We start from the raw sequence: 12129 nt of genomic DNA, 5'->3' as shown, positions 1-12129 counted from the left end.
CTGCTGAATTATTTTGGATCAACAAAATTGATCCAACTCACTCACTCACTCACTCACTCACTCACTCACTCACTCACTCACTCACTCACTCACTCACTATTTCCTATTTAGTAAAAAAGCTGAAACTTAGCAAGGTGGTACATCTTGGTAAATAGGTATCTGCTAAGAAAGGGCATTTCAGTATATCAATATTTACAGGTAAACCTTCCCACAACAGAAAAACTAAATTCCCCAAAATCTCAAAAATGCCATGATGAATGTGATTGAACTTTGGAGACATTGTAAAAAAAAAAGAAAGAAAATTATCCAAAATGTGTTTTTTTATTTGTTGATATTTATTAATATGCTAATGGCTACCCTGAGATCATCATTTATGAAAATGAAGGACTCAGCAGGCGTAATAGGCAGGCCATGTGAATAGCACCAGTAACCAACATGGAGGACGGAGGACTTATATGGGGTGGTGTCCTGAGCCAGAGAAAAGAAATGTGATCACATTGTGAAATGAAAATAGAAAGTTTGGCGAAACACAAGAAAGAAGAAAAGGTCAGTGGTTAGCTAGTGTTGCTATAGGTGCTCAAATTTTACAAACACAAATAAATTTTGCATGCCAGGAGGTAGGTAATAAGCCTATATGTGTACAAGGCCCTGATGGACAGTTTTGCCCATTCATAAAACATGATGGTCACAGGTTTCTCAAAAATTTAACAAAGAAAATTGCTGCATTCCTGACTCTTGTTGTACTGTGCTCTGAAAGTACAAAGAAAAGAAATAGATGTAACTGGACACGTGCATGATTTAGGTGCGGACAATAAGGTCTGTCTATTTTACTGAGTAATTTAGTGGTACATAGTTTACGTAATTTACGATTGGGTGTGTTTATTTTCTGCTCTTCCAGTAAAGGTTTCCTAAGATGCTTTTGTCATTGGCCATTTAGTTGTATATAATATTTACATTTTTTAAATCATAAATGTGAAAATGTGCATGACAACAGCAATACCCACTGTAGAATATACTGCGATCAGTGCACAATAAAATTTGAAGTGACATCAGAAAATCAGGTTGTGAGACTGTTCACACTACAAGACCGCCGACTGAAATTTCTTACATGACTGAAATTTTTCTGATCGTACGACAGCCCAATTGTAAAATGCAATCAGGCATCTCAGCTGCTCCCATATTGCACATGAAACGAAGACCAATGAGGCTGAAATCCAGGCAGACTCAGAAAATAAGTCAGCGACTGATCTTCAGGCTTTAAATAATATCAGAACTGTGCAATGTACACCCAGGATTGTATAGTGGTGCTTGAATTTGAAATGGGGAAAAGCTTTGTGCTCCTCATGTTGATACATCAGTGTAACACATATGTTACTTTTGTATATCCACTTCAAGCTCTGCATTACATCTGTGGACTTTAAGTGGGATTAAAACAAACAAATGAAAAACATGAAAAGAAATACTGTACTAGAGTGAAAACATCTAATAGGGATAATAATATTCAAATTTCACATTATTCCTGCTGATTAGTTGTCCCATTTAAATGAATACACTTTCCTGTAAAAATGTGTTTTGCAAAGGACATCAACAAAAGCCATGTCACTAGGAAAAGCTGAAAAAGTGGGAATTGATCTAATGCAGGAATGTTTTCCTCGCCGACAATTATTTTATAGCATGTTCAAGAGTAAAAAGCTCCAGTGACCTAATAATAGCATCATTATTACTTATTATTTGACTGATGCCTTTATCCAAGGTGACTTACAACATCTGACATGCAATTTGTTACACTTTGTTTGTTTTTCCAATTTCCAAAGTACAGGCAGGTTGAAGTGACTTGCTCATGACCACACAGTGTCAGTAGCTGGATTTAAACCCAAAATCTCAGCGATTGAAATCCAAATCCTTAACTACTACACCACACTGCTTGGGAATAGTATTAATTATTGATAAAAAAAAACCCACTACAAATATTGTGTACAGAAAGGCTCTTAGTTAGTTGAATAGTACTTCTGATGCACCTTAGTATCCAAGAGCACTATAACTGAGGCCCACTGTCTTACAAACTTTCGCAAGTGAAGTCAGGTAACACAGCCAGTAGACCCATGTAACTCATCTTCCCTATTATTACTTATAAAATAAAGTGTGAATTAAATGTGTGAATAAGAGGTTGAAGTTGGCTTGGATTCCTGTCTTGTGCCCTGTGTTGGCTGGGATTGGCTCCAGCAGACCCCCGTGACCCTGTGTTCGGATTCAGCGGGTTGGAAAATGGATGGATGGATAACAGGTTGAAAGTAACTCTTTATAATCCTTGCACACTATACAGACAGATTAAAGTAGATTAAAACAAACAATCTTGTAAGCATCAGAAATATGCATTGCTCTCATCTGGCTGACTCTTCTTCTTTGCAGCTACTTCACAATCTGCATCCACAAGTTCCTTGTGATGATGGTAGAGGAGTACGGGGGCGATGATGCTTTACTCATCAGACTGCATGGTGCGCGCATGAGAATCAGCACAGGCCCCTGCTGCTGCTGCTGCCTATGTCTGCCTCCAGTTCCTATGTCCAGGTATCTTCTTTTGCCTAAGTTTTAAGTGAATGCATTCTTCCAGAATGGAACTGGTGCATTAACATCATCATTTACTGTTTTGTTCAAAGACCAGAAAATACATTAATAAAGATACAACGAGACAGGACCTTTTATTAAATTTCAGAAGCATTTGCACATTCAAGATACATTTGCATAAAGTCAAGTAAATTGACGGGTTTTGTCTGAGTGTATCCTGCCTTGGCCTTGTGCTAAGTGCTACAGGGATAGGCTCCAGCTTCCTGCAGCTTCAACTGGACTGAACAGGTTCAGTATTTCTCAAAACTGAGCAAGGGCACAGCTGTAGGAATTGAGAATGCTGATGCTGGTGAATCATGGCAACGGTCGCAAGCAGATTATGCAGACAGTGCAGTGAGTGAAATGGTTGCAACTAGCAAGTCTGGAAGTAGCGATATACCGAGTTCAGTTTAGCTGTCTGCTAAAACCGTTAAAAATGGAGAAACTACCAAAGACAAACAAGCAATATATACAGTATGACCAAGCAATTTCCTACTGACAAGGCAAATTTCTTAGAACCGTTGACACCTCACTTTATGATGTCCATTTTATCAGAACTTGTGTAAAACAGATCCATTGTGTAGTAGTATCCTGTCAGCTGGTGTTGCTGTTTTAATGTGTTACAAATTGAAATTGCTTCATTTTATAGCACAGAAGAGATTCTACTTTCTACCTTATGTCTACCTTCACAAAGTTGTCTTGGAAAAATAAGTGAGTCCAAATCTTACATATATTTATTGACTACTACTGCTACTACCCACACCTCCCACATTCCATTCCCACAATTTATTTTATTTTTGCTAACTTCCAGCTGCTGTAATAAAGCAAATAAAACAGTTATCACAAATTCCATTTGGAGAGCTGGTTTGTGTGTGATCTGATAGTGACGCGGTCACATACACCACTGCGGAGCCGGCTCCTAGGATCTAGAAATTACTAACAGTTATGCTAGACAGGAGGGGCCCACCTCAGGGCACTGCACAGAGGCCTGCAGCAAGCTAGCTATGCCACTGCATGTATGTCACTATGATTAGCGACTCTGAGTGTGTGTACCCCGTGGTGCACTGGCATCTCTAACATATTCTTGATCTGTGTTCCAAGATTATGCAACAGTGGTTTCAAAAAATGGATGAATGCATAAGAAGCCATTTATTCATTTTCTTGTTTCACTTATTACTTTACTTGCATGGGAAGCTGGAGAGCCGATCATCACAGTTTTGGGTGCAAAGCAATAACACAACCCTGTAAAACATTCCATTCACCACACACCAACACTAGGACCTCAGGCACAGTTCTGGGACATGTGAGAAAACCCTCACGTGAAGTTCTCAGTCTCAGCCACGAGGCCACAGAAGTAAGCGCCTTGACACTAATTAATAATAATAATAACTTGACTTGCAGGTTCTTTGCAACAAGAGCCTGTAAGTCAAGTTGGACTCACATACACACGTAAAAAAAAACAAAAAAAAACAAGCACCTCAAGGCATTTAGTAAAGGTAGAAATGAGCAGGCAGAAAGGTGTGGCCAATGGTGGGTGGAAGTGCAACCAGAATCTAGAGCTGCATAGGGTGAAGGAGCATAAACATTTACGTACTTGGCTGATGCTTTTATCCAGGTCAGCTTAAAAACATTTAAGATGCTATCAGTTATATTTCCATAGTTTTTCCAAATAGAGCTTGGGCTGGTTAAGTGACTTACTTGGTCATGGTGACATTATGTCAGGATATGAAACAACAATCTCAGGGTCTGAAGTCCAAAGCCTCAACCACTACCCCAGACTGCCTACGGTTAAAAGAAAATGTGGAGGCAAGAGGAGCTAGTGTAGGAAGGGTAGCTGTATCAGAAGGCAACTGGAACCCTAGTCAGCCTGGAACTTGTTTTGACACTTTTGCTTGTTTGTGTTTGTGCTCTCCAGGAAGTTTCAGAGACCAGCCATTTTAAAGAAGGGTACTCACTGCCATGGTAAAATATGACCAATCTTAAAATATGTTCCTCCTTTGTTATTATAATGATGACACCAGGGGGATCCATCCAAATGTTATTTTGGCATTTTTTTGTTTTCAGTTGTCCGTTCCAAAATGCAGATGTCATTTTTGAAAGTGATGCTCAAACAGAATAAGGCTGATTAAGAAAAATATTTTTTTTTCTTGGACAGGACGACATTAAATATTCTCAAATGTGGGACTCTGCAGGCTGCCTTTCTTAGACCAGTTCTGCTGTTCTTTGCCATGGTGCTCTGGACAAATGGAAACTATGAACACGGAAAGGTATCATTGTGCATGTCCATATTTTTATTAACAGCATTTTTCTGGGTAATACGATGTCTAAAAACTCTTGTTATTTTCTAACAGGGGGCCTCTATAATGTCATGCTCACCCTCTTCTGTGTGCTGATCTGTTTGTGGAATTCTCACCTCTATCTGTGCCCGTCATGGCCTGCCCAATGTCGACCACACACTTACACCTCCTTCTCTTCTAAAACCCTGTCAGAAAGTAATACTGTAGCTTTTGTAGAGCACTTGGAATTGAAAAACATGTAAGGCAAACATTTGGTGTTATGAGAAAGTGATGTTAGAGGAGAATTTAATTAGAGCCAGAAGCACAAACTGAGGGAGTGCAGGTACTGACAAGCTGAGTGGTGAGTTCTCATTCACACATTTTTTCATAATCTAACTCTGAAAAAAAGCATCTGTTTTACTAATTCTTAACTTAAGGAGACATATTGTTGCTTCTAAGTAAGCCAACCAGTAAAAGTACAAACGTACGGCCTCTTCTCAATAAGCAGGCTGGCCCAGCGCAGTCTCAGCTGTGGAATGGCAAAATGGGGGAGGCAGCTTGATGGTCTCCAGGACTCTAAACAAATACATATCATATTATGTGATAGCATCTACTGTTAAATTCTGCTCTGTACTTGTAATATTTTTATTTTACTATTATACTGTATTGAGGATTTGTTCTGATCTGTGTATTGTATTGTATTGACCCCGTTCTTTTTGACACCCACTGCACGCCCAACCTACCTGGAAGGGGGTCTCTTTTTGAACTGCCTTTCCCAAGGTTTCTTCCACTTTTTCCCTACAAGGGTTTTTTGGGAGTTTTTCCTCGTCTTCTTAGAGAGTCAAGGCTGGCAGGGCCTGTTAAAGCCAATTGTGGAACTTCTTGTGTGATTTTGGGCTATACAAAAATATATCGTATTGTATTGCAATAAGCAGGTTTTATAATGTAAAAAGTCCCCATCCTTCCTGCTGTTGTCCTGCCTTTCAACAATCCTAACTATCAGCAGCAATATTTTGAGGGAAATCGTTTATCAAAGCCAAAATTGTAACTGGACAATTCATCATAACACACAGTGTAGTACAGCTACCTGAAGTACACGGTTCACTAAATTGTGGGTGCCCATGTCATTAAGAGCAAATGAAAGCAAAAGGTCGGCATGTATTTTATTGGGTATGCTAACTCTTTCACTGAACGCTGCCAATATTCAGTCTATTTTGAAGATAATAAAATCTGAGACATCATCGTACTATACACGTTTTCAGATGAATGAAAAATGTTTCACAATCTCCAGTAGCTCATAAATATAATGTAAAAAAGCATGGTATAAACAAATACCAGCAAAAAATGTGTTTGTGTGTGTGTGTGTTTCTTTCTTGATATTATATTACACTAGCCGAAGCCCGCCATAGCATACGGCGGTGTAAGAATAGGAACGGAAAACGGTGAGAAAGGAATTCAGCATAACAAAGGCTTAGGAAACCACCGTCGCAGTATAACGAAAATTGCAAGGAGCGAAACCAATGCCAATGGTCGAAAGAGTACCTTCCTGTAGCAGGCTACGGAAAACATAGACATATGTAGATAGATGTCGCATTTACTATGTTGCCCAGTCGACACGATAAGTCAGCGCGTCCGCCCTATTGCGAGTGGTAAAAGTGCCATTTATACTAAAATTAATACACTAATTAAAAACTAAAACTAAACTAAAATTAAAAACTAATACAGGTAGATGTGGAACTGGGTTTTCTGATGAAAAAACGATAACATTTTAAACAGTATCGTTTACATACAACAGATTTTGGTGAATCGTTTACATGCAATTATTTATATCCATTTATACACTAAATGCGTGCGTATCCCATGGTCTTAGAGTTGGTGGGCGGGGCTCCATGAGTTGGCAGGCGTGGCTCTCTTTCTTGTGTGCGCTGTCGGTCTTGCTTGCCCTTAGTTAGAGTTGGCGGGTGGGGCTCTGTGAGTTGGCGATCGTGGCTCTCTGTCTTGCATGCAGTGTAAAGTCAACATGGCTCAGAGGTGCATGTGGACTTTTGTACAGATGAAAGCGACCAAGGCTGTGTTTGGTGAATTGTTACGTGCCATGAGAGCAACGCTGGACTCCGGAGGACGGTTACAGTTAGCATGCGTGGCTCTGTCGTGCGTATCCCATGACGCCGTAGGAGGGTTAGAGTTGGCGGGCGGGGTTCTGTCGAGCGTATCCCATGGTCTTAGAGTTGGCGGGTGGGGCTCTGTCTTGCTTGCGCTCACTATCTTGCGTGCCCTCAGTGTCTTGCTTGCCCTTAGTGAATTATTTATATTGTATTATTGTTACTGTTCTGAGGAGACACGCTTATTTCATAACAATAAACTTTAACTTCCATACAAGCAATCTGATTTTGAATTTTAGTTCATAAATCATACATCCATCCATCCATCTGTCATTCCAACCCACTACATCCTAACTACAAGGTCACGGGGGTCTGCTGGAGCCAATCCCAGCCAACACAGGGCCCAAGGCAGAAAATAAACTCTGGGCAGGGCGCCAACCCATTGCAGGCCATATCAATAAGAGTGCATTAATTTTGCAAGCATAATTTAAAAAGCTTTTTCACCCTGCATAGGTCCTGCGTGCGCCTTTCTAATTCATCTTGCGGCTCTAAGGGCGTTCACGTGACAAGTCGGTTGCACTTGACGCACAGGCTGACATGTGCTTCAGCTGTTGGCCTTGCATTAACATGCTGCTCATACACTTGTGAATTCTGTATGGCACGGGCCCAGACCACAGCTTTTGTTTATCACTCACTGTCTGTTTTGTGTCTTTAAATGAACTTTTTCCTTAATTTTTTTTCCTTGTTTGGCTTTGTCTGTATTTAAAAGAAATTAGTCTTGTGTAGATTTTCCATACACATTAGTCACATTTTCCTTTCTTATAAGATTACAGGATTTGTATAAAAAAATGAATGATTATTTACTGTTTCATTAAATGTGATTGCCTTTACTTTTTCCAAAATAAGAAAGGTAACCTGATCACCAGTTCATAGAGACGAGAGATGGCGGCTCATTTCAAATTTGGCTAGTTTATGAAGGACTGTAGGATTTGAACAAACATGAGGGAAACCTGTTGGCACATACACCAAAGAAAAAGAATCAAAGTGTTTATGGGAGAATAAGAGGGGAGTGAGGACAAAATATGCTGCTTTCAAGTTAACACTGGAAACAAAACAAGGGTAGTAGCCTGTTTCTGGGTGGTTTCTATTACAATCAAGATCATGACTTCCGTATTAGTTACATCAAATGTAAGGGATATGTGAGTGCATATCTGCATCGAGGATATGGAAAAAATTACTGTCACACTAAATTATCTTTTTTTATATACTCATTGGGATTATCTTTGTACTGTTTGCACAAGGTGACAGCAGTTTTGAGAGACAATGTATTCAGGAGATGGCTAGGAGAAGTTAGAATTAAAATAGGGGTCATAACCCGAAAAGTGATTAAATTAAATAAAATTAAAGTAACTAAATTAAATAACAAAGCTCTGAAGGTTTAGCCAGAATTGTGGTCAGAAAACACAGTGGTAGTTCGAAACACAAAAAGGATACACATACAGTGGATTCAGAAACTTTTCAGACACCTTTACTTTGTGCACGGTTTATTGAATAGATTTTATTTTCAAATTATAAATTTACCATTTTTGTCCAGGAAAATACACTCAATAACCTATAATAATAAAGTGAAAACATGTTTTCATTAAGGTTTGCAAATTTGTTACAAAGCAAAAAACTCTAATCTCTCATTCATGTAATTATTCATTTAAGTATTAAGACCCTTAATGTAGCACTTCAACTCTTCTTGGGTAAGTCTGAACAAGCTTTGTGCACCAGGATTTGGGCAGTTTATCCCATTCCTCCTGGAAGATACCCTCAAGCTCTTTGACATTGGATGAGAGTGTCTGTAAACTGCCATCTTTAGGTCTCTCCACAGATGTTCTATGGTGTTTAAGTCTGGGATCTACCTGGGCCCCTCAAGGACAGTAAGAGTCTTGTCCCATAGTTAGTCCAGCTTAGTCCTGGCTGCTTGCGTTAAGTCACTGTCATGCTGAAAGATGAACTGTTGCTCTAGTCTGAGGTTGCATGCACTCTGGAATGGGTTTTCTTCAAGAACCCCTCTGTATTTGGCTGCATTCATCTTTCCCTCAATTCGGAGCAGTTTGTCCCTGCCGCTAAGAAGCACCTCTATAGTATCTTCCAACACCATGCTTCACTGTAAACATGGTATCAAACAGGTGATGAGCAGTGCCTGATCTTCACATGGCATAGTCCTTGGAGTTTTGCCCGAAGAGCTGAATTTTTGTCGCATTAGACAAGAGTATATTTTCTTCTCATTCTCTCATAGTCCTTTAAATGGCTTTTGGCAAACTTTTGCTCAAAAGTGACTTCCATTTACCCACTCTTCCACTCTGAGTGTTTGATTGAGTTGGTTGTTCTTTTGACAAGTTCTCTCATCTCAGCAGAGGACTTCTGAAGCTCTGTTACAGTGACCATAGCATTCCTCTTTGACCAAGGCCCTCCTTGTCTATTTACTTAATTTGGCCAGATAGTTAAGTCTAGCAAAAGTCCAGTGTCTTCCATTTCACAATTATTGAGGCCACTGTGCTCCTGGGAATAAAGCTATAGAAATGGTTTTATACCCTTGTCCTGATCTATGCCTCATTACAATTTTATCACAAAGGTCTACGGAGTGTTCCTAGAACATAATGGTTTTAGCTTTTGTCCTGACATACAAGTGTTGGACCTTATATACAAAGGTCTGCCTTTCTAAATCAATTCAGTTTGCAACAGGTGGACTCCAGTCAAGTTCTAGACACATCTTAAGGATAGTAAAAGCAAACAGAATGCATCTGATCACATTTTGTTTTATTTTTAATACATCTGTAGACCGTTTTGAAAACGTATTTTAACATTTACATTTTGGGTTATTGAGTATAGATTGATTTGCAAAAATGGCAAATGTATTCATCTAAAGTTAAATCTAGAACATAATACAGTGTGTGGAAAGTAAAAAGGTCTGAACATTTTCCATATCCTCAACGATCAGAGCCAAGAAACACAATACGTAAATTGTAATCAGAAGGCAGAAAAATTGTCGAATACAGTACATTCAAAACTAACAGTATGAAATGTTGCAAAAGTTATTTTTTTCTTTCATAAAGCCAAATCTTAGATAATCTTTTTTAAAAATGTCACAATGGTGATGTCATGACATATAAAGTATTTTTACATTTTTTGTGAATTTAGTCGTTTTCTTTATGGTGTGAACGCTGGCCCGGACACAGACAGACGGACATCGTTGGCTCCACCACACACTGTTTATTTACAATAATTATTTACAATCACGTGCACAAACCCCAGTGCCTCTTGCACCGATCCCCCAATTGTCCAGGCCACACAGTACTTTGTGCCTTTCTCTTTTGACCGCCTCCCGTCCTCTCTCCAGCTCTGTCCACTTCCACCCGACATCCACTGCTGACTGGAGGGAGACGGCCCCTTATATGGGAACCCGGATGGGCTCCAGCTGCTTCCTGGCAATCAGTCCTAGCCACACCCCAGTGTGGCGGAAGTGCCGCTGCGCACCCGAAGCCGTCCGGTGTCCCCTGTCGTCTTCCCCCCAGCACTTCCTGGTGTGGCGGAAGTGCTGGGCTCCAGGGATATGCAGGCCTTGGGGCACTGCCTGGCGGTGGCCATGGGTCCCTACAGGGCTGGGCTTCCAAGCCCTTTACCCGAGACCCCCTACATAACCAGGACAGATGCCCCCTCACAGTCTGGAGGAGGCACAAGCCCTCCTCCAGTCCTCCTGGGAGCCCGGCCGGGGACCACAATGGTTATTGTAATAATGTCTGCGATGTTAGCCAAATCCTTTTCCTCACTAAGTCACTCTTCAGGTGTGACCTGAAGAAGCCTTATATGCCATCTGATTGCCTTAAGTCTTTGAATTATTTTTGAATTTTGTTCTTTTTAAATTTCATGTTTTGTTCTTGTACTTTATTTAATAAGCTAAATTAATCAATGGGTTTGTTCTTCTTCAGACCCTCTGATAAGGGCTGTACAGTCCCTGTACAACTGGTGTCATAGCTTGGTCCGCATTGCCGGCAGTAAGTCGAGCCCATTTCCAGTGAGAGTTGGATTCCACCAGGGCTGCCCTTTGTCACCAATTCTGTTCATAACTTTTATCTTTTATGGACAGAATTTCTAGGCGCAGCCATGGTGTTGATGGGGTCCGGTTTGGTGGGCTCAGGATTGAGTCACTGCTTTTTGCAGATGATGTTGTCCTGTTTGCTTCATCAGGCTGTGATCTTCAGCTCTCTCTGGATCGGTTCGCAGCTGAGTGTGAAGCGGCTGGGATGGGAATCAGCACCTCCAAATCCGAGACCATGGTCCTCAGCCGAAAAAGGGTGTAGTGCGCTCTCAGGGATGGTGGCGAGATCCTGCCCCAAGTGGAGCAGTTCAAGTATCTCGGGGTCTTGTTCACAAGTGAGGGAAGATTGGAGCGTGAGATCGACAGGCGGATTGGTGTGGCATCTGCAGTGATGCGGGCTCTGCATCAGTTTGTCGTGGTGAAAATGGAGCTGAGCCGTAAGGCAAAGCTCTCAATTTACCAGTCAATCTATGTTCCTACCCTCATGAGCTGTGGGTAGTGACCGAAAGAACAAGATCGCGAATACAAGCGGATGAAATGAGTTTCCTCCACAGGGTGTCTGGGCTTTCCCTTAAAGATAGGGTGAGGAGCTCAGTCATCTGGGAGGGGCTCAGAGTAGAGCCGCTGCTCCTCCGCAATGAGAGGAGTCATATGAGGTGGCTCGGGCATCTGATCAGGATGCCTCCTGGATGCCTCCCTGGTGAGGTGTTCCGGGCATGTCCAACCGGGTGGAGTTCCCAGGGAAGAACCAGGACACGCTGGAGGGACTATGTCTCCCAGGTGGCCTGGGAATGTCTCGGGATTTCCCCAGAAGAGCTAGAAAAAGTGGCCGAGGAGTGGGTAGTCTGCGCATCTCTGCTCAAGCTGCTGCCCCCGCGACTCGATCTCGGATAAGCGGAAAAGTATGGATGGGTGGTTTGTTCTTTGGGCCAGGGGTTTCTCAGTTCCTCTCCCCTTTTTAGATATTTTGAAAGCCTTTTTTGTAGTATGCAGACCTTTCTTGAGGTTTAAAAGCCTAACCTCATAACAACTTGTACTGAGTCAAAGTGAGATAGTGAAA

At 41.2% G+C, this 12129-nt stretch overlaps 1 protein-coding gene across 3 annotated transcripts in view; it reads left to right on the top strand.

Moving 5' to 3' along the window:
• The window catches only part of LOC120537188 (organic solute transporter subunit alpha-like), a 46816-nt gene that overhangs the window by 9613 nt on the left and 25074 nt on the right, over positions 1-12129 (top strand). For all 3 annotated transcript variants that reach the window (XM_039765932.1, XM_039765934.1, XM_039765933.1), the window contains 2 exons: positions 2410-2568; positions 4760-4871. In XM_039765932.1, the coding sequence (XP_039621866.1) occupies positions 2410-2568; positions 4760-4871 (271 nt within the window). The remainder of the gene's footprint in view (positions 1-2409; positions 2569-4759; positions 4872-12129) is intronic.

Source organism: Polypterus senegalus, chromosome 10 (genome assembly GCF_016835505.1).
Source record: "Polypterus senegalus isolate Bchr_013 chromosome 10, ASM1683550v1, whole genome shotgun sequence".
Classification (NCBI taxonomy): Eukaryota; Metazoa; Chordata; class Cladistia; order Polypteriformes; family Polypteridae; genus Polypterus; species Polypterus senegalus.
The sequence above is the reverse complement of the archived record's forward strand: the minus strand, read 5'-3'. Positions and strand labels throughout refer to the sequence as shown.